A 23,529-nucleotide genomic window follows, 5' to 3' on the forward strand; every position below is an offset into this window, starting at 1 on the left:
AAATCTCAAAATATTTATTAGCTAATAAAATTAGGCAACTATTTTGTAGGTTTCCATTTAAGGAACATCAATTAACATACAGAAAATTGAGTTATGGCTGCCCTGAATACCTGACCTTCCATGGGGTTATGTTATGTCTAGACAAGAAGAACATTTGGTATTATCCAAGTAAGAAAAACAATCTATAATTTATTGCATATTGCAAATGTTGCACTTTTGCTTCCACTCAGAAGATTTGATTCAACGTGGCCTTGCTTTTTTGCAGGGTTTAAAGATCTTATGTTTCATGCTACATCGGACATGAACACAATTTAAAACATGGTTCAGCTGCAGACTCCATGGGGACACGTGTGCAAACTTACTACAGCCAAAGGTGTTGTTGTACAGTGAGCAAAGACACCCGACGCACAGTTCAAGAGCGCCCGCTGGGGACACTCCAGGCATTGTTTGAAATCGGATTTTTTTATTTCTATCATGGGAAATAAAATTTCCCGCAAGATCAAATTCAAGGGAAGCAATACAAGGTGTACAAATGTTATTTTATAATCAGTATTATTATTATAATTTGTGAAAAGAGACAAAATCCATCTAGCCATGCTGAGTGCAGAAATGTATCCCCCTGTTCACTAAGCTGCGCTAGCGGCTGTTAGTGTGGTGATCCCACACCAGCGGGGGTTGTAAGTGAGGAGAAATCCAAATACCAAGGCAAATAAGTGGCAAGAGTGTCCAAGAGTTTATTTGCCAAAAAACAATTGATACAAAGACCCTACAAGGGCCGTGTTTCGGCTCGAAGCCTTCGTCAGGGCTTGTAGTAGTACAAATGTAGTCAGCTTCACAGAGATTTTAACCGAGTAAAAGCCCTAAAAGCACCAGAACAATGTGTGCTATAAAGCAAGACAATCAGACGTCAGTATTTTTGGCAAATAAACTCTTGGATGCTCTTACTACTTATTTGCCTTGGTCATTTGGATTTCTCCTCACTTCCACCCCTGCTAGTGTTGCCTGACCGTTTTGTGGATGCTGCGAGGACCCCCCTCTGTTTTTGCTTGGGGTGCGATAATACCGACAGAGCCCATTGACTTTGAATGGGCTGTGTTGGTATTGCTGCACGGCTTAGTAAACAGGGGGGGGGGGGGGTTTCATTTTAATTGCATGATTTATCAACCACATTTTAATTTTATGGAACGGATAAAGCAGACTGAAGAGGCCCAGAAAGCTTTTTTCCCTACAGACCAGACCCAAGCTGGCCCCATAACAGCATGGCATCACCTATGTGTGGCTGCCTTAACTGGCGTGTCCAGTGAGAACAGCGATGCCAACTAGACTAGAGGCACAGAGCATTCGGTCTCAAACTCTGCTATAAGGGCCTCACAAACGCCTAGTTTGGTTTTCTGAGCACTTCTTTCTTTGGAATTAAGAGAGAACAAAAGAATGGGGTATCAGAAACCGCACATCTGTGATGATGAATGACCCTTATCCTGAAAAATTCTGATAGGGGTACCAAAGACATTCACTGTGATGGCTGCATGAAGATGCAAATGTGACCACGCTAGTACTCTATAAAGGAAAGCACGCACCCGAACACACCTGAATGTAAGTACCCCATAAACTGCAAGTGAAAAGGTGTGCGCTAAATCCAAATAAATAAATAAATATGAATGATTATTAAAATATAAACAAATGCGCCTTTCAATGCCTGATCCCCACATTTTTCGCAGTGACAGTCCCCTGCTGCCCCTCCCCCCCCCCCCCCCCCCCCCCCCCCCCCCCCCCCCGTGCACATTTGGAAAGTGACCAGAGGAGGGAATGAAGATAGGTTAACTAGCTAATTCATAAATGAGCATTGGATTAAATGTGATTTCGGCAATGCAAAAGAAAAAATGACCCCCCCCCCCCCCCCCCCCACACACACACACACACACACACACACCAGAGCCCATTTCTTCAGATTGTATCCAGACAAATGTCAACCTCTGGCACCTGAACATCTTCTACGCCTGTGAAAGAGCAGCCAGCTCTAGAAATATCTTTATAGCGGTTCCACAAACAGAGCGCATTTACCTTAACTATGAAAAAGCGAACTTTTGTTTTATCGTGCCTTAAGCTATAGCCATACCGTAAAAAGTCACCTCCTCCCTACACCTTCATAGAGGAAAGCAACAGGCCTACACAGCACTAGATCCCGTCATCTACATACCTTGCTGCCCAGCTCTTTCTCCAGATCCCTGTAATCATTGTTCCAAACTAGCGCATGGAGGGGAAACTTGCTGTTGTAGTCAGCTGAGGAGCACATGGTGGCGGCAGCAGCAGGGGTAGCGGGACACAGAAGCCTGCGCTGTTCCCCCACCCCACCCCCGTGGAGCTCTTTCTTTCTCTCTTCCTCTGCCTGTTGTCCCAGATCTGCCCAGACAAAAGGGAAACTGAAATCAGAGAGTTTCCGCAGAACTTTTCAAAACAGGGAAGTGACAGGCGAAACCGGCCTCGACGAAGGGGGTGGAAATAAAACCGGTGCCCCGGCCACGCCGCGAAGAAAGCCGTTTTTTTAAATATCCTGCGCAAGCTGCGATACTCCTGACACCGGCTGGGGAATTCCCGCCTGATACTTTGTTTCTTTTCCGCGTTAGTCGCCGAAAGTTTTAACTGCGGGATGCGTTTCCCCCTCTCTTTCATCGCAGTGGTCGGTTCCATCGTTGGGACCCGTCTATCTCCATGTTTGCTGTGGGGATCGTTAATTTTAAAAAAACAAACAAACAATGTTTTGCTAAATAATGTGACCCTGCTGACGCAAAATAATAATCAGGCAAGGGGATACAACTACTAAACCAAAAACAAAAACCCTCACACTGTCAATAAAAGCATCTGGTTTTTTTAACCAGTCAAGAAGAACTGTTTTCTGGTCCAACTGCCTGCCGTAGCTTTTTACGCAATTATTTGGCCCGTACCATCCTTTTAATACCCGAAACGTGACAGCTGTCAACGTAAACGGTTTGGAGAATCGCTCTCTGCGTTTCCAGAGAAGGGGAGGGGCTGTTTGCGAGTGACTGACGACGTCGTTCAGAGAGGAAAAGGGGAAGCGTTGCAAGCCTCGCTCTGACTTGGGGGGGGGGTCTGCTGTAGGTGAGACTACGATGCGCTAAAGCGAGGTTTGCAACGCGGAGCAGTCAGCGCGGAGACGAGGGCGGGCTGGCGCCTGCGCGTGGTGTAGTCGCTGTGACCGGAGGCGGCAGTGGGTTTCTTAGTTCTGCCTTTTGCTGTTAATGTGTTGTTTTTTTTCCCCTTCCTTCCTGCACCTTCGACTCGCAGCGTTAAATGAAAAGCAGAAGGGCCGAGGCCGCAGCTGTGCGTCGTTTACAGGAGCTACCCCGGTATTTCCCCACAGACGTTATATAGGTGAAGTGAGTGACTGACTGAGAGAGCGGCTCTTCTTAACCCGGCTCCTGTTTCCCCTCCCCTCAGCCGGGGGCGGGGGGGCCGCCTGCCGAGGGAAAAACCATGTCGAAGCGGCAGCGGAGTAACGAGGTGTGCGCGGACTGCAGCGTGCCCGGTAAGAAGCGGCGGCTGTCACCAAGCTACACCCCCCTCCCCTCCCCCTCCCGAAACAGCTTGGTAAGATGGGGTTGCATTTGTCGTTAATGAAAGGTTGGCAGCACGTTGAAGCTCGGGGGGGGGGGGGGGGGGGAGAGAGAGACAGCTGCGGCTTTGCACAGCTCTCCTCCCCCCAGGTTGCAGTTGGCAGATGTGTGTGCAGCCTGCTGCTTTCCTGTCACCGCTGTACGGGGGTGGCACTGGCTTCAGGTTTTTGTAATATTTTTTATTTTCTGGTGCTTAGAGCGGAACAGCTCCCCCTTCCCACCGGAGCTGAAGTTCTTCGCCTTTTTTTTTTTTTTCATTCTCTCTTTCTTCCCCTCCCCCCCCTCCCCGGTATTCTGCCGGTAAATGGTCTTATTATTTACCGGCAGGAGTTTTATGCTCGTTGGCGGCAGAGCGTGGGAAAAGTTCCTTGGTTTGTGCAAGTGAGTGCAAATCTGGCTTCAAGTTGTTTTACGCCGAGCTAAAGGAGTCTCTTCCAGGAGAGCATAGGAGCCGACTCTGTGGGTGCTTGAGCACCCCCAATATTGAGAAAAGGCCTTGTACGTGTCCAGGGAGGGGTTATTTCCACTGGAAAAGTTGGTTCCTATGTAGGAGAGCTGCGTATTTAAAGAAGAACAATACACCTGTCAGGCCTTAATGCTTCTATCTATCGATCCAGCTTGAAAAGTTGTTTTGGCGAGAATAGCATTAAAAAAAAAAAAAAGAGCAGTTTGGGACGGGGGATAAACACTGTGATCGTATAAGCTTGTTTTATAGAGTCGTTGTAACAGACCTGCTGGGGCCCAGGGCAGAAATTTGTAAAAGGGAAGGCAAAAACCCACCTGCAAGACTGTACCTGCTGCCTCTGGTTTTTGGTAATTTTTATTTCCGGTGGGGGGAGGGGCCTTTGTGGCATGGGGGATCAAGGTGATTTCTGTGGTTCCACCCCTATAACCCCCATAAAGCGACCCCAGGAGCTGATCTGGGGGGGGAAGTTGAATTTTTGTATGTTCTAGTAACAGAATCAAAAAAATTATGTTTTGAGTTGACTGTTATTAACATCTTAGAAATGGACGGGAGCTGTCTTTTTCTTTTGGTTAAAACAGGAAGAAAATTACGGAAGTTGCAGTACTGCACTTAAGAGTGAAACCATGGTAGCACAATTTTTGATTATTTGTTTGCCATATTAATGTTGATAGGAAGTCAGGTGGCGAGTGGTTTGTCAGCACTTTTGTATCCACTGGCTCAGATCCCTTGAGAAAGCGGCAGCGAAACGGGTGCCTGTCTGGGTCCGATGAGCTCACAGATGAGTGATACTGCGGCTTAAAAGCTTTGTGCCATTGCCAGTCATTCTTTTTTTGAGTATCTAGTAAGATTCATTTTGAAGTATGAAACAAGATATAATTAATTTATCATATAAAAAGACACAATACACATAGGTGGGGGTGGGGGTGGGGGGGGGGGGGGGGGGAGGTTGTCGATGATTTTAAGTCACGAGTGGGATCCACAAATAGTTCTCAAGTGAACACAGTGTCTACTTTTTGTTGAGCAGATAACCAGCAGCGCTTAACACAAATACAATAGAATATAATTACTTAAATACTGCAAAAACCCAGACAGTTCAATGCAGTTAACAATAAAGAGACCAGGGTTTAACTGAAATTAGAATAAAATATTAAAATAAAAACTTAGGTCTCCTTTTACAAAACCGCACTAGTGATTTCGGCGCAGCAAATGCAGTGAAGCTCATTCAGTTCCTCTGGGCTTCGTTGCATTTGCCGCTCCGAAATCGCTAGTACGGCTTTGTAAAAGGAGCCCTTAATTATCAAAAAAAATTGTTTTAAACAAGTACATTTTTAGCTGTTTCTGAACTCTTAAGTAGTCTGGATTCATTCTGAAGTTTAAAAGCAAAGAACTCCATATCTGTAGTACAAAAGTAGAAAATAGAATTAAGTTTTTTTTAATGTTTTTAGCCGGTGGAAAGTTTATAGTTAAGTGGTTTATATTGTGCTGAAAATCTGCTCTGATCACCGTGTCACTCTCCATTTCGTGCCAGGGCAGTCCAGAGGTAGAACTAGGAGTTAGTGCGCAGCTATTAAAAAAAATGTGAACACATAAGCACTTGGGACCTATTTTGTATGCAGTAAGGGCTCACAAGCTAATCCTGCACTAATCACTTAGTGCACGGTAATGTAGCCACACTGATTAGCGCAGAAACGCCCATTCTCCACCCCTCCGACATGGCCCCCTCTGCGCAGTTATAAAGTTTTCAGCGTGCAGTTAGTGCTCGCTGATTTGGAACTTAACGCAGGACACCTGAGCATGTCCCGCAGTAAACCCTTGTAATCTGTGTTAAGTGTGCGCTAGCACTAGTGCTTACACCAGCTTAGGACCCCTTGGTGATTTTTGAAATTTCAAATAAGGAAATTGGCTGTTGTGAGGTCGATAGCACAAAATTCATCTTTCCAATCTAGACACTGAAAATGTTTCATGTTATTAAATTAGCATTTTATCCAGTGTCAAACTCATATTTGACAAGTCTTTATCAGTAGCTGGACACATGACCATTAGCTTTAGAAAGATTCAAGTCATTCAGTCTAGCTTGGGTGGATTACAAAAAGTTCTAAATAAGCCAATCTTCACAATTCTAAGCAGCTAACTGTTTACAACAAAACAAAATCATGTAAAATGAACTTTTAGACATTAAAGCCTGTTCAAACGTGTTTTACAATGGCTAGCAAGGATCTTGTACATCTAGTAAAATCTGATAGAATGGGGGCTTATTTTTCTAAATAGAGAAAGTTAAAGGTACGTTATCTAGTACAATCAAGATACACATCATTTCTTGTCTTCTATTCCATGTGTGTCTCACAAGGGCTTTGCCCAACAAGACTGGCTCAGCTTCTGAAAACTTGTGACAGCCTGGCTCTTGTCTCAAAAATTTACCCCCCCCCCCATACCCCCCCCCCCCCCAGATTCAACATAGCTCGACCGAAATTGCATGCACAAATCGGTCGTATTCTGGATTTGCTTGCGCAATTTAATTAACAAGCCAATCAGCGCTGATAATTGCCACTTAAGCAATTATTGATACTAATTGGCAAAATTAGAATTTATATGCACAGCTTTCTAGGTGTATTCTGTAAAGTGGTACGTGTAAATTCTAAGGTGCACTGCCAAAAAAGGGGAATGTGGGCATGGACTGGGCAGATTGTAGGAGTTCTGAAAATCCACGCATATGGTTATAGAATACACCTGCTCTGCCCCCCACCCCAGCTTAGGGGTTTACACCACGTTTTAATTGGCATAAATGGACGTGCCTAGAGTTTGGCACAGGCGTGGCTGCTAGACGTATTCTACAAACCATGCCTAAATCTAAGCACAGTTTACAGAATGCTCCTAGGTAGAAATATATTTTCACTGCCTATTTTTCAGGCACCATATACAGAATCTAGTCCTTAATGGACAAGGTAATTGACTAGCCAATTACACGCTATTAAGATCAATTGAACACATCAAAGTAAGACTAACTTACTGCACATATCTGACTATAAACATCTATCCCAGCTTCTCTGTCATATCCTAGTTTTCCTGTCTATATATTCACCTGCTTCTGTCTACTTCAGTCAAGATGTCCTGATGTGTGTAGTGTACTGACATTGTGTGCATCATGCCTTTATTGTGAGATTTTCTGTGTTTTGATATGTATTGTTACATGAATGTTTTACTGTTTATGTATATTGTACTGAGACTGGATTATATTGTTGTAACTAGTTTGCCTGTTTCCAGGTTTACATTGCTAGTCCAACTGCACACTGATAGTCAAGCATTGCTATTATGATCCTGCCATAATTTATAAACTGCCTGTGTCTACTTACATTTGAAGAAATTCACCCAAGGTGGTGTACAGCAAAAAGGTGGTATTTAATCTTAATAGATAAAAATGAGAGCGCTGAGCAATGATTTTTACATTTCTACATAGTAACATAGTAGATGACGGCAGAAAAAGACCTGCGCGGTCCATCCAGTCTGCCCAACAAGATAAACTCACATGTGCTACTTTTTGTGTATACCTTACCTTGATTTGTACCTGTCCTTTTCCGGGCACAGACCGTATAAGTCTGCCCAGCACTATCCCCGCCTCCCAACCACCAGCCCCGCCTCCCACCACCGGTTATGGCACAGACCGTATAAGTCTGCCCAGCACTATCCCCGCCTCCAAACCACCAGTCCCGCCTCCCACCATCGGCTCTGGCACAGACCGTATAAGTCTGCCCAGCACCATCTCCGTCTTCCGCCACCGGCTTTGCCACCCAATCTCGTCTAAGCTCCTTAGGATCCATTCCTTCTGAGCAGAATTCCTTTGTTTATCCCACGCATGTTTGAATTCCGTTACCGTTTGCGCTGAGCAATGATTTTTACATTTCTACAAGACATGGGGGGGGGGGGGTAGGGAGCGGTTAACTTGCATGAACAGCAGTTACAACCCTAATTGATGCAACATGGGGTCCTTTTACTAACTGTGCCAAAAAAATGGCCTGCGCTGGTGTATTGGACGCACACAGGCCCATTTTTCAGCACGCCTGCAAAAAAGGCCTTTTTAAAAAATTTGGGGGCGAAAATGGACGTGCGACAAAATAAAAATTAGCGCATGTCCATTTTGGGTCTTGAGACCTTACCGCTTCCCATTGACCTAGCAGCAAAGTCTCGCGCATTAACAGGGCGGTAATGGTGTACGTGCGTACAGTGCTGATTACTTCCCGGTTGGCAGCGTGCACCAGAAAATTTCCAGTGCGCTTAGTGGACGCTTGTAAAAAATGAAATTACCGCCCGGGCCATACGGTAGTTCAAAATTGACGCATGTAGGATGTGCCTACGCGGCTTAGTAAAAGGGCCCCCATGCCAACTAGCTGAGTCATTTAAGTTTTTCTATTGCCAACTACTATGTTTCTGTGAACATTGGTCCTAAATTCTGGCATGATCCTAAGCTTATATATAGCCAAAATAATTAAAACCTACAGTAGAACTCTCCAAAGAAAAAAACTCGCAAACCTCTCCTTATTGAACTGAGGAAATGTCTTATAGATACTGAATTTCTTCCACCCAAATACTTAACCTTTCAAACTTTTTGATAACGGACAGAGGTGATGGGAGAAAAAAAAATGGGAGGGAGTGGAGTTGAGGGGATTTTTTTTAAAATCTGTATCATCTGGAAGGATTTTGTTTAGCACTTTAGATATGTATTATGTGTCAAACTAAATAAAGGATATTTCTAATTGGGGAAGACATATAATGCTTATGTTTTAACAAAAGGCAGCTATGCTATATGACCAAAAATTTTGGTCTCTGTAAACATTCTAATCTAAATTGATGTGGTGATACTGGTAAAGTGTATTGGCAGCCATATGACAATGAGATAAAGAGAGCAAGGCAAACGGTTCCGACATGTCAGACCTACAGTAGTGACACTCTTAAACAGCAAAATACATAAGCAGCAGTATCTATTAAAATATGAAGCACCTAATGGATTTTATATTTGTGTTTATTTTTCTATATAAAAGGGACACTGGAAACATTTTCCTGCAGCAAAAGTCTGACTGCCACTCTGTGTCCCCTGATATCAGACCTGCAAGGTCTTGCAAATTTCAACCAGCAGAATATAGAATATCCTAGTTTTATAATCAGGTTTTCCTCAATACTGACAAAAAAAAACAATGAAATAACAATATCAGTGTTGTAAGGATTGTGAGACAAAAGTCAAAAGAATTTTGGTGTTACCTCACAGAGCTATAGTATTCTGTACACGTTCCCGAGGCTCCTGAAGCAGGCGAGAAAAGAAAAAAACTCCAAATGGCATAGAGTCCTATGATGCTTCAAGGAGTCCGTGAGGAGTCAAACTGAAGCCCTGTGATAGGTTTAATATAATCAAATAGCTATACAGAAAGATTTAACTGTGGGGCTGATATAATAAACTGTGCATTCAGCATCAGCACACAGTTTTGGAATACATGCATTCATACCTGATGCGTATATTGCATATGATTCGTTTACTGCGACACAGGAGAGCATGCAGGTCACCATGGAAACGTGTACAGATTACTGAATCGGGTGTTAGCTGCAGGAAATAGTATTTTGTACAGAGATTGTACTGGGACCTAGAGGAGCACTGTGTGCTAGGTGAATTGTAGATTACAGACATATCTTTAATGGCAGACATTTAACACCAGTAAAATTTATGCTTGGGGAAATATATCTATAGGATGGAGGTGTAAGAGCAACATGGATGTGATTTACTGTAATCATATAGAGCATACCAGCAATATTAAAAAGAAAACCCAACTTCATCGCTTGCTGTTATGCCCACTACCACTAGATAGGTCACCTGTGGGGACCTCCTGATGATAGCTTGAGCCAGGGCTGCCTGGTCCTCTTGTCTCCTTCTTTCATCTTATTAACCTGGTTTTCTCTACCCTCTCTCTTTGTTCACTAGCTCTGCCAGTACAGGCAATAAAATAAAGAAAAAGCTGTGGGTATATCATATTGGCATAAGAAACTGGCACACAACTGAGCTAACATTTTTACTGCTCTTCAGACCACAAGCTAAATTCCTAGCATTCAAAAATCACACGTTAAGGCTTTGGGTCTTTTGGGTGCTTTCTTTCCATCCAGGTTTAGTAGTTGAAGCCTTCGGTACCAGTGGATTTAAATGAACAGAATTCTAACATACATTTCTTTACACTGAGTTTTTCTTATGCACTAAACTCTTTTTTGCATGGTGCACCCATCTCAGCTAAGCTGTGTACTAAGCCTCCTGTGCTTTATTACGTTGGTCCCTATATTAGTTAGAATTCATTCACTCTAAAATGCAGAAGTATTAAGCTTAAAACTTGTTATTTTAAAATTTAAACTAAGGGAACAGAAAATAACGCAATACTAGTTTTTAAAAAAATATTTTGAGAGCTGAGAACTTTTATTTTATACCTCTTTCCTTTGTTAGAAGGCTGTTAACTATTTTTTTTTTGTTAACCTTGTTTTCCATGGCTGCTTTGGTATAGAAATTTACATAGTTATGACATTTCTAACTTAGGGCCCTGTTTACTAAGCCGCACTGTAGGCATGCACAGTTTTTAGCACGTGCTAAAAGCTCATGCTAACGATAGACACACCCATGATATTCCTGTGGGTGTCTCTAGCATTAGCGCACGCTAAAATGTGTGCGCGCCTACAGTGCGGCTTAGTTAACAGGGCCCTTTGAGTATCCTGGACACTTTCTTTCTTGGAAAAAACCCCACACGCTAAAACTACCGCAGTCAACTTTTTTGCGCAGCTTAGTAAAAGGACCCCTTTAGACTTACAAAGTTACTTAGGGGCTCATTTTCAAAGCATGTAGACATACAAAGTAGCATAGTAACCTATGGAACTTCGTAAGTTTCAGTGCTTTGAAAATGAGCCCCACAGTCTCCTTGTGGAGTTAAAGTTTATTTTTGCATCTCAATATGCATTCTTAATTCAAAATTAACAGCCCAAACCATTTGGGGTCAATATTCAGCCATCAGCATTTCTTTAAACGCTGATAGCCGTTGGCTAAATTAGACTCGGCCCCAGCTCTATCTGGACAACGGCACTCAGTAATTCTTAAAGGCCCAAACAGTAAGTGTAATAAAATAAATATCTGGTTTGGCGACACCTGCAAGCTATCAGGGTGCGGCCAATATTCAGCACTATACCTGCATAGCTAACTGTGGACATAGAACTGCTTTTTGGGGCCCTTTTACAATGCCACGGTAGAGCTATTGTGGCACTGACACATGTCAATCTAGCACTACTGCTGGCCCACCATGGTAGCCCTTTCTGCCTCCTAAATAGGAGGCAGTAAGGCCCCCCCCCCCCCCCCCAAAAAAAATGGCCGTGCAGAAAAAGGGGCCTTAGCACATGGCAAATCCACACGCCAATACCACTGCACGACCCCTACATACTATACATACTGTAGCATACTGGTTCTCCTCCTATCTCTCCCACCGCACCTTCAAAGTTCACTCTCATGGATCTTCCTCCACCCCCATCCCCTTATCTGTTGGTGTTCCCCAGGGATCGGTCCTTGGACCCCTTCTCTTCTCAATCTACACCTCTTCCCTGGGCTCCCTGATCTCATCTCATGGTTTCCAATATCATCTCTATGCTGATGACACCCAACTGTATCTCTCCACACCAGACATCACCGCGGAGACCCAGGCAAAGGTATCGGCCTGCTTATCCAACATTGCTGCCTGGATGTCCAACCGCCACCTGAAACTGAACATGTCCAAGACCGAGCTTATCGTCTTTCCACCAAAACCCACTTCTCCTCTTCCTCCACTTTCTATCTCAGTTGATAACACCCTCATCCTCCCCGTCTCATCTGCCCGCAACCTCGGCGTCATCTTTGACTCCTCTCTCTCCTTCTCTGCGCATATCCAGCAGATAGCCAAGACCTGTCGCTTCTTCCTCTTTAACATCAGCAAAATTCGCCCTTTCCTCTCTGAACACACCACCCGAACTCTCGTCCACGCTCTCATTACCTCTCGCCTGGACTACTGCAACTTACTCCTCACCGGCCTCCCACTTAGCCATCTATCCCCCCTTCAGTCTGTTCAGAACTCTGCTGCACGTCTCATATTCCGCCAGAACCGATATACTCATATCACCCCTCTCCTCAGGTCACTTCACTGGCTTCCGATCGGATACCGCATTCAATTCAAGCTTCTCCTTCTTACCTACAAATGCACTCAGTCTGCTGCCCCTCACTACCTCTCTACCCTCATCTCCCCTTACGTTCCCGCCCGTAACCTCCGTTCACAGGATAAATCCCTCCTCTCAGTGCCCTTCTCCACCACCGCCAACTCCAGGCTCCGCTCATTCTGCCTCGCCTCACCCTATGCTTGGAACAACCTTCCTGAACCCTTACGCCAAGCCCCCTCCCTGCCCGTCTTCAAGTCTTTGCTTAAAGCCCACCTCTTCAATGCTGCGTTCGGCACCTAACCCTTACCGTTCAGTGAATCCAGACTGCCCCAATTTGACTGCCCCTATCGGACCGACCGTTCACTTGTCTATTAGATTGTAAGCTCTTTGAGCAGGGACTGTCTCTCTTTGTTAAATTGTACAGCGCTGCGTAACCCTAGTAGCGCTCTAGAAATGTTAAGTAGTAGTAGTAGCAGGACATGTTTATCCACTCCTGCCCTAGCTAAGATAATGTTCAAGCACCTTTCTCACCTCATTTACAACTTTCTTTAAATTAGTCCCTTATTTTCTTACTCCTTATCTATTATATCTTTGCTTACACCCTTTGCAGTCTATTAAAATGTTTTATTGTGTTTTGTGTTGACATTGTAAGTAGTATACTATGCCATACTTCTACTGTTCTTTGAATATTTTTACTGCTGGACTTGTCTGTTGCTTATGTTTGACTTATTCTTACTGTACACCGCCTTGAGTGAATTCCTTCAAAAAGGAGGTAAATTAATCATAATAAATAGTTAAATACAGGTGCTAGTTAAAAGGGCTGCTTTATGCAGTCCATGTTCAGTTAGTTACCTGGGCACCTGCACTAAGTATTAGTGATGCTTGGATAATGACAACATGAGTGCATGGCCATTACTACATTACAGTTCCTTCAATACATACCATCCTACAATCAGATTCAAAATTGACTACTCCCCAGAAAAAGTCAATTTTTTGGACACCACAGTCTCAATCAGTGATTGCTATATACAAACATCTATATACAAGAAACTCACAGACAAATGCAGCTACCTCCACAACTCCAGCTTCCACACTTCATATACGAAAAGATCCATTATTTACAGCCAAGCCACAAGGTACCACCGTATCTGCTCTGACCCAGGGGTCAGAGACAGACACTCCTTGAAATCCTGACTGCATCCTTCGAACAGAAAGACTATAACCCCAAAATAATCTCCAAGAATATTGCCTCCTCCCTCAAAAATTCACCCAGGGAAAATCTGCTACAGTACAAGGAAAAGAAAGCCACAGACAGAACCCCTCTTATAGTGACATACAACCCAGAGCTGGAAAAATTAAGAAAAATCATAAAAGATCTACGGCCTCTACTCCAGGAGGATGAATTACTGAAAGAGAGATTACCATCCCCACCAGTGCTGGCCTTCCGACAGCCACCCAACTTAAAACACAAGCTAATTAGAAGCTCCCAACACAGACTCAAAAAGAAGAGAATGACACACATCCTTGCAATATATCCAGCTCCAAACTATGCCAAAACATTTCACAGGACCCCATGGTCATTCACAAAGGAAAAATATTCAACATTAAGGAATCTTTCACATGCTCATCTTCCAACGTGGTATATATCATTCAGTGTAAAAAATGCAATGAAGGGTGCTACATTGGAGAAACAAGTCAGATGCTAAAGAAGAGATTTAATTTACATAGACACCATATGAAAAATGCTAGTACCAGTCAGGATGTCACCTTTGTGGGGCAGCACTTTACAAAACCAGAACACTGTACCAGTGATTTTAGGGTAAGGATACTGAAAGGGAACTTTAGAACAATACAGAAATGTAAGATATTTGAAATCAGAATGATTAAATATTTTGACACCCACCAGACAAGACATCATAAAGATTTGGGTTTTCTTGCCCATTATAAACCATAAAATTGTACTGCTTTGTCACAGTTCTGTCTCCATTCATATCTCCCTGTCCCTCATCCACCCGGCTGTCCCCATTTCTCACCTAACCCACCCCACCCTCATCCTGTTAGACTGTCACTGGAATGCTTTGATGTTTCACTTTATATTCTGTCATCTACCAACATTTGCTTATTTCTGATCTGACAAAGAAGGGCTGCCTTTGAAAGCTAATCGAAAAATGTATTATGTCCAATAAAAAAGGTATCTTATTTTCTTTTCCATATTTTATTTTATTTCTATTGATTACCTTTAAAAGTGGACTAACACGGCTACCACATCTCTCTACAAAAAGTAGAAAATCAGACCTTTATGGCTGTAATAAAAATGGCCTTAGCATATGGGAAAATCCTGCAGAAGGGCACACTAAGGCCACTTTCTACCGCGGCTTAGTAAAAGGATCATTTAAAGTTGGTGGTAATTTGGTTTTATTAGGATAAATCTTCAGATAGATTTATCTATCTCAATTGGTTATTTGTAGACATTTAATTTATAATCTGTGCATCAATCATCCAAACAGTTGTGTAGTTTGAAGAAATGGCGTTCTCTTGTATGTATATGTATGTATTAGGATTTATTTACCACCTTTTTGAAGGAATTCACTCAAGGTGGTGTACAGCAAGAATAAATAAAATATGAGACAATTACAACAGTAAAATATTCAAATAACAGTACAAGTATGGCACAGTAGACTACATTATAATGTCAACACAAAACATTTTAATAGCATAGGGTGTAAGCAAAGATGGAATATATAGATAGAGTAACAGAAGTAAAAAATAAGGGGCTAATTTAAAGAAAGTTGTAAATGAGGTCAGAAAAGTGTTTGAACATTATCTTGGGTAGGAGTAGGTAAATATATCCTGCTATAGTATGTGTAGCCAGTGTTCCTTGTGTGTGACAAGCAAGTTAGGACTTTATTGGGAGAAATAACTGGTTGAATAGCCAAGCTTTCATCTGCTTCCTGAAATAGAGATGTAGTCTTGTATTAAGCGGAGCCTTTCAAGCAGTGCATTCCAAAGTGTGGGGGCTGTCATGACTCTTGGAACTTGGTAACTAGAAGCCCCAATATCATGGAGTGTAACCCTGGCACAACAAATCACCTGAAGTCTCTATTATTTTTACGAAGTCTCTTTTATTGAATAAATCACAGATTACTCACAGATAGATGCTCAGAAATGTTGCTTCAGGATACAGAGACTTCTTAATCTGGAGGCTGTGGGAGGTGGAGATCTGAGGAGAGGTAGTTGTATTGCAGGGGGGGGAAGGATAGATGAACAGGTAGAAATAGTCCAAAGCTGGGTGACTGGAATGTGCGATGAATGTGCGATATCTCATTTGAAAGGAGATATTCTCAGGGTAAAAAACCAGGTTCTTTACAGGGAGTTTTCAGCAGGACAGAGCCGTCTGGAGCAAGATGCTGTTCGCTCCATGTCCCTGGCTAGATGGTGTTGGAATGCCTCGTGGCAGAAAGGACAAAGAGGTGTTGGGGCTTTACACAGGTTCAGGGAGGAGCAGATAGAGGCCAATGGGAACAGAGCCTGCCGTCGGGTACCAAGGGGTATTCCTAGAGATAGGAGGGAAAGGTCATACCTGGCTGACCTCTCAGGACAGAGATAGTAAGACTGAACAGGAAGTGATTGCAGGAAGACAAAAGAGCCAGGCTTGGCAGAGAGAGAGAGGAGATTTGGGCAGCCTTGCAACCAGTGGTAACAGTTCTTGCACAGCCAAGCAAGTGTGGCTGTACTGCCTGTGAACTACGTTACCCACAGTGCCTTGCTCATGTATCTTGCAATGAGAGACTGCAGCAGCAAAAGTCCTTAGAAATGAGAATACCAGTAAAAGCATTACACACATTTTAGGATCACGTTATAAACTAGTGCAAGGCTGTCAGCGGACAGAACAGGGGCTACCCCTTAGAAGGCTCGTTTGTGGGTATTACATCATGTCATGTCTGTCTTTTGGAGAGGGTGTGGTTAGAGATACTTCTTGGGAGTACCTTGGTGTCCTTGGAGGTGTGTAGAGGTTGCCCCTCTTCAAGTACTTGGGGCCATTTCCTTTAAGGTCCTTGAAGGTCAAACATAGAGTTTTAAATTTGGTCCTGTATTGTACTGGTAACCAGTGAAGTTTTTTGCAAAAATATTTTGATGTGGTCACGTCGCTTACAATCATCCTTTTAGTCTTGCTGTAGCATTCTGAATCAGTTGGAGCTGGTGCAGACCCTTTGTAGTCAGACAAGTAGAGTCAGACCAATTGTTTTCGGTATTCCAGAAGAAACTATAAGTGATCTGTAGCTTCATACCTTTTTGTTTTCCAAGTTAAATCACCATCTTGGTCCCATGGAAATTAATGAATAGAATCCCTGCATTAAAATCTTTTCAGGTTATACACCACTTATGTGAATCTAAAAAGCTCTATGGGCTAGATTCTATATATTGTGTTTGAAGATGTAGTGTAGTTTAAGCCTGTAAAATATGTTGGATATTTTCTTGCAGTGTGTTTCTCTAGTTTGGCCAGCAGGTGATGCATGGTTATGCTTAAAGCTGTTACAAAGAACTGACCTGTCCTTCTTTTAGTTAGCACACAGATAATAGGAAGTGCTGCAGTGATGTAACCAGCTATTTTCAAATAGCTCATACCATTTGGATTGTACTGGTTTTTGCCCCATGCTTAGTCCGGGAGAAGAGAGAGACATATCTCTTTGCTAAGGCCCTGTAAACAGTTACATTTGATAATTTGTGAGCAGCTATATGTCCTGATCTTCCCAGGTACTGTTTAGAGAGTAAACAAATGTAGTTTTTTTAAATAATTGATCCATATTTCAGTTACCCGTTATTGTTTGCTGTTTGCACATTTTTTGTTCATTGTTCAATTTTTAAGGCAATAAACAAGTTTCATTTTATTGCCTCTTTGGCCTGATAAAGAATCCTGGTGGTTTGTGTGTTGAGTCTGTGAGTGCTTTCTGGGAACTGTGGAACCACTGGGAGTGTGGTCCTAGAAATCACTGGGGATAATTTGAGAGCGGGAGACTCGGCCAGAGGCGGTTGGGACCCAGTCGGTGAGGGGAGGGTGCTAGTGTAGAGCACAAGCGGCCAGACCTGAGCTATGCTGGGGATAGACCCTCTATGTGACCACGGGGTAAACCCGGGCAAGTGGCTAGGCATTTCCTCACATGGCGCTTAAAATCCGTGTGGAAAACATTTCCACCAAAGCGTATTCTATAAGATTTAAGTGTGGTATATAGAATACGCTTAGTTGATATCCCAGCACCTAAACTATGTGCCTCCATTTACACAAATGAAAATGTGGCGTAAATCCCTGCACGTAGATTTACATGGTCTGGGCCATATCTATAACAATGCATGAAATTTGGGAATCCCCATTTTAACACCCATGCCCCTTTTGATTTGCATGCTTTAGAATTTAAGCGCACTTCATTTCAGAATACACTTAGGGGTAGGTTTACTAAGTGGCGTTATAGGCACGTTAGCGTTTTTAACGCGCATAAATGGTGTACGAACGTTAAAAGCTAATGTGCCCATAGAAATGTATAGGCGCGTTAGCGTTTAACGCGCCTTAAATTTACAAGCGTGTTAAAAATGCTAACGCACCTTAGTAAACATGCCCCTTAGTTATGCATGGGAATTCTAATTATTGCCAGTTAATGCTCATTATTGCTTGTTAAATACTGTTAAACTCAGGCTTGTTAAGCCAATTAAGTTACGCGTGTTACGGAATATGGTTAGATTTCAGCACGGAATGCTAGGCGCGATATATAGAATCCGGCAGTATATGCTAGCCTGCCCCGTAATACATTTGTATACTGTTTAACACGTGGAATGTTGGAAAGAATTATATTAAATGGTTGGATGTCTTATCAGTAAGCAAAATAACTCTCGAGGGACAAAGAAAGTGAATATTGAAAATAAGCTTGAAAACAGAAACAGATCAGTATTCCCAGAGGTCCAAGTTTCCAACAACAACAACAAAAAAAAAAAAAACCACCAACACATTGCTGCTTCTGGGAAGCAGAAGTTGTAGAATACTGAACAGTGTTACATTTCAAAAGTCTCCCACCCACTTTCTTTCAGCACTTGGGCCTCAGCAGCATAGGCAGACAGGAAAAAATAACCCAAGCAGCTGCAAATGGCATCAGCCACCCAATACATGGAGCATACATTTAAACATTTCTAACCAATGCACCCTCAGCTGCACATACTGTATGCACATTGACTTCCAACTTCCCATGCACCCCTGCTCACCTGCCAGTCACATACACCTATAGAAATCCACAGCTTGCACTCAGCCACACTCCCATTCACACTATACATACAAACCAGTTCACCTGCCACCCCATACACTTGCATTTACAAACCCAGTTATCCATACAACCAAACCCCATATATACATATGCCACACATTTATTTCTACAAATCTGTGTTGTAAAGCATTCCCAAAGCTATGGCACTGCATGCTTTCCTCCCATGCTGAACAATTAAAATTGTACAAAAAAAGTAGATTAATTGCAGCTAAATTTTGTTTGCTAACTTGGAATTTTCTGTTCCTCAGTTTGAAGTCATGGAGCTAAGTAATCCTTTAGCAATTTAGTGTTCTTCAGTCCAAACATCTTTCTAGCTCCCAAACAAAACCCTCTCTTCTAGTGTATCTGCTGCCCTGCTACTGATATCACCTTCCTCTCTCCTCTTTGTATTCTGAAAGTGAATATGCAGGGCCAGGCCCTACCACTAGGTCATTTAGGCACTGGGTTTGGGGGAGGGGAAGGGGGAAGCACAGCCAGCAAAGACAGCAGCAGGGAAGCCCTTAAGGTCACAGTCAGCAGTTGGCCTTTCATCATCTGTACACACGCTCAAGGCTTGCTGTATCCCATCCACTGCGATGGGAGGGGCAAGATGCATCAGACCTTGAGCTTGTGCTTAGCAGCAGGAGCAACTTTAAAGGCTTCCCTGCAGCCGTCTTTTGTTGGCTGTGCTATGCTGCTGCTGCTCTCTCTCCCCCCCCCCCCCACCCCAAAGTCTGTATTTCCGTTGGGCTCCTGCAGAGGTAGGGGGGAGTAGGAGGTGTGGACACGCATGCTGATGGTTTGCCTAGGGTATTTTATACCCCTGTATCAGCCCTTTGAATATGTGATGAATGGAGAAGAGGAAAGGGTGAACAATGAAAAGATGGCAGAGAAGGGATCTGATCTACTGGAGCATGTGCAGAATCTCCACTTTACTCTTCCCATTTCCAGCCTTGATGTTATGGAACTAGTTTCTAATAACCTTTGTCAATAATAATAGTAAATGGCAAGTGATCAAAAGGTCAGTCCCAGTCTGCTGAACAGAAAGAAGCTCATCGATTTAGGTAGATGGAAAATGCTGGCAAAGGGAATTGTGTATGCCTAAGTCAGTCCTGCAGTACCCCCTTGCAGTCAGGTTTTCAGGATATCTTCAGGGAGTATGCTTGAAAGAGATTGCATATAATGGAGGAAGTGTATGGAAATCATTTTAATGCATATTAGTTATGGAAATTTGAAAACTTTCATCAATGGGGTACTCCAGGACTGACGTTGGGAAACACTGCCCTGTGTAACCCCTCTGTCCCAAGTCCCTTACTTCCCTTCTCAGCTCTGTCTTCTCACCTTTCCTTAGCGTCCCTCCGGACTGGCCCAGAAAGTGACTGACGGGTTATGCAGCCTTTCCAGCAGGTGGAGACTGAACTCCGACTCTTAAGAAAGCCAATAAGAGCCCTGGCTACCTAGAGGAGGATTCAGTATTCTCAGGTCTCCAGCAGGTGGAAGGTGGTGAGCCCTTCAGTCTCTTTCTATTTTCTTCCTTTTAGCTTTAAAAAGAAAAGGTTTTACTTTTCTTTGGAGTTTCTCTTAAAAGTCAGAGACTGAGACCTGTGGGGGGTTCTCAGTAAGCCTCAGGGGTGTCACACTTGGGTGGCCGGGTCCCTCCCCCCACGAACTCCTTTCGAGTTTTAGTGCTGGCATCTTCCTCCCTTAAGAAGAGTTTTTGCATTACCTCAGCCTCTTCAGGAAGGGTGTCTTGAGGGCTGGGAGAGACAGCCTGTTAAATCTGTACATTAATTTAAAAAAAAACAAAAAAATGAACAAGCAAAGCAGCTCTGCTTTAGGCTCTGTTTTGCTTCTTTCAGCAGCCCTTCCGTTTTGCGTGGGTGCTTCTTGGCTGGCTTTTTTTTTTTTTTTTTTCTTTCTGGGAGAATTTTTCCGGTGTTTAAAAAAAATATATATAGACACCACATTTGCCAGTCTCGCAACATAGCAGAGAAGCTTAGGCGCTGCGTGGTCTGTCAGAGAAAGGGGTATTACAGCGGTCAGAGTTTGCAAGTTCTTCACGGTTAAGGAAATCTTATCGGTTTCTCTTTCATCCGATCTAGCGTGTTCGGCCTCTATGGTTTCTCATTGCGATGCAGGGACTTGGTTATCGTCTGCTCCAGTTTCGGCGGGAAATGCCACCATTTTAGATAAGCAGGTTGTTATGGTAGAGAAGCCAACTCCTGTTAAGGAACAGTTGTCAGGGGCCTCTTCGATGCCTTCTTTTGAGTAGAAGGGAATTCCTGAGGGGGGATTCCCTTCTGAAATTGTTTTACAGATGTGTAGCATTTCTTTTGCATAAAGTAGCTCCCTCTGCAACAGCTCCTTCTACATCAGAGAGGGTTTTATCTTCAGCTAAGCGCCCAAGAGTTTCCTGGGACCTAGAGGATGAACATGTGTGTGACACAGATCCTGAGATGCCCCTCCTTGAAGAAGATACTGGTTTGGGGGATGTGGAGTTCTCCAAGAACACCAGTTCTATGGATCCATTTGAGGATACGCTCCTGCCTGGAGATGTTCCCTCAGTAGTACTGATCTTTCACAAGGAGGATTTACAGGAGCTCATATCTAGATTTTTCCACTGTAAATTTTGAGGAAGAATCCTCGACTACAGCAGCGTAAGTTTGATCTTTTAGTCAAGGGCATCAGGAAGACTGGCAAAACATTTCATAGTAACATAGTAGATGACGGCAGAAAAAGACCTGCACGGTCCATCCAGTCTGCCCAACAAGATAACTCATATGTGCTACTTTTTGTGTATACCTTACCTTGATTTGTATCTGTCTTTTTCAGGGCACAGACCGTATGTCTGCCCAGCACTAACCCCGCCTCCCAACCACCAGCCCCGCCTCTGCCATCCAACCTCCGCTAAGCTCCTGAGGATCCCTTCCTTCCGAACAGGATTCCTTTATGTTTATCCCACGCATGTTTGAATTCCGTTACTGTTTTCATCTCCACCACCTCCCGCGGGAGGGCATTCCAAGCATCCACCACCAAAACTGAACACAATACTCCAGGTGGGGCCTCACCAACAACTTATACAGGGTCCCTATGCGTCAGGGTATTAGAGATATCATCAAAGCACAGTGGGACGTACCAGATGTGCCGTTCAGGCTTTCAAGATCCATGATTCGTGTCTATCTGGTTTTAGATAGGTCTTCAGATGATTTTTCTTTAATAGACAAGGAAGTGGTGAAAATTGAGAGAGTTTCTGCCTGTTTAGCAGATATATGATTTGCTGAGAACTTCATCGGAGTTTATGGCAGTGAGTGTTGCCGCACGTCGAGCCCTGTGGCTTTGAGGTTGGTCAGCTGATGCGGCTTCTAAATCTAAGCTTAGTAAGTTTCCTTTTTGAGGGTCATTACTTTTTAGTGAAGAGCGTGATAAATTAGTCGAGTCTAGGAGACACTAAGGTCCCTCGCCTACCTGAGGATTGTCTGAGGTCCGCTGGTCAGTTTCCTTTCCAGTTGGGGTTGTGGCAGAGATTTTCATCAGTTCAGATCTCATAGAGTAGCTACTGCCCAGAGATTTCAGTCCTTTCATGGTGCCCAGCAGGGGGTGGCAGAGATGCGGGTACTTCATTCCAGTCCCCGGCTCGTCCTTCCCAATGAAGTTCTCTGGGCCCAATCTCTATTGCCTGTAGGAGCTTGCTTGGCTCAGTTTTATTGGAGGTGGGCACAGATTATCTCAGATAAGTGGGTTGTTCAGGTTATTCACAACGGGTACGCCTTAGAGTTTGTGCGGCAACTGCCAGATGCCTTCCTAGAGTCTCTTTGTCGGTTGCATCTCAAAGCGGGAGCTGTTGGGGATACTTTACAGAGGCTTCTCGAGTTGCAGGCTGTTTGCCCAATTCCACCTTCAGAGATCAGAATAGGGCGCTATTCTATTTACTCTGTGATTCCGAAGAAAGAAGGCTCGTTCTGGCCAATTTTAGATCTCAAAGCAGTCAACCGAATGCTCAAGGTCTCCAGCTTTCATATGGAAACTCTTCGCTCTGTCATAGTTGCTATTCACTCAGGGGAGTTTTTTTAAAGATGGGACTAGGTGTGCCTGGAGGACTGGGTTTGGAATGGCTGTTCTAGGGATACTTTCTTGGGGTCACATCCTGGATATTATACAGTGTCTTATGTCCTGAGACCTCGACAGCTTAGATAAAAGACATTTGTTGGAGTGTGTTAGAATAAAGCATGGTTTGAATAAGCAACAGTTTAATTATCAAGTGGAGTGGAGGAGTGGCCTAGTGGTTAGAGCACCGGTCTTGCAATCCAGAGGTGGCCGGTTCAAATCCCACTGCTGCTGCTTGTGATCTTGGGCAAGTCACTTAACCCTCCATTGTCTCAGGTACAAACTTAGATTGAGAGCCCTCCTGGGACAGAGAAATATCCAGAGTACCTCCATACTTTGTGCCTTCTGTCTCACTGCACCCTACGCCTGGAATAAACTTCCTGAGGCCCTACATCTTGCCCCATCCTTGGCCACCTTTAAATCTAGACTGAAAGCCCACCTCTTTAACATTGCTTTTGACTCGTATCCACTCGCCTCCACCTACCCTCCTCTCCTCTCCTCCTTCATGTATTTGATTTGCTTACTTTATTTTTTGTCTATTAGATTGTAAGCTCTTTGAGCAGGGACTGTCTTTCTTCTATGTTTGTGCAGCGCTGCGTATGCCTTGTAGCACTATAGAAATAGTAGTAGTAGTAGTACCTGAATGTAACTCACCTTGAGCTACTACTGAAAAAGGTGTGAGCAAAATCTAAATAAATAATTAATTGAATCATGGTATCATGATGCCTTTTAAAGCATCTTACTCTGTGTCTCTATACTTCACATAATACTGCAAGCTCCACTCTCCACTGCTGAAATATGTTACTCAGAAGTGATAAACTAGCACGTTTCTCTGCATATTAGCAACATA

At 43.6% G+C, this 23,529-nt stretch overlaps 2 protein-coding genes across 7 annotated transcripts in view; one reads left to right on the forward strand and one right to left on the reverse strand.

Annotated features, from left to right (window-relative positions):
- Positions 1–2,897, reverse strand: part of ANKRD13A (ankyrin repeat domain 13A) — a 97,559-nt gene extending 94,662 nt beyond the window's left edge. For both annotated transcript variants that reach the window (XM_030219440.1, XM_030219439.1), the window contains exon 1: positions 2,198–2,897. In XM_030219440.1, the coding sequence (XP_030075300.1) occupies positions 2,198–2,293 (96 nt within the window). In that variant the 5' untranslated portion in view covers positions 2,294–2,897. The remainder of the gene's footprint in view (positions 1–2,197) is intronic.
- A 204-nt stretch (positions 2,898–3,101) lies between these two features.
- Positions 3,102–23,529, forward strand: part of GIT2 (GIT ArfGAP 2) — a 121,956-nt gene continuing 101,528 nt past the window's right edge. For 2 of the 5 annotated variants that reach the window (XM_030217920.1, XM_030217924.1), the window contains exon 1: positions 3,155–3,544. In XM_030217920.1, the coding sequence (XP_030073780.1) occupies positions 3,493–3,544 (52 nt within the window). In that variant the 5' untranslated portion in view covers positions 3,155–3,492. Of the gene's footprint in view, positions 3,118–3,154; positions 3,545–23,529 lie in introns of those variants that run through there. The other 3 variants (XM_030217923.1, XM_030217922.1, XM_030217921.1) reach the window with 2 other exon arrangements.

Source organism: Microcaecilia unicolor, chromosome 11 (assembly GCF_901765095.1).
Source record: "Microcaecilia unicolor chromosome 11, aMicUni1.1, whole genome shotgun sequence".
NCBI lineage: Eukaryota > Metazoa > Chordata > Amphibia > Gymnophiona > Siphonopidae > Microcaecilia > Microcaecilia unicolor.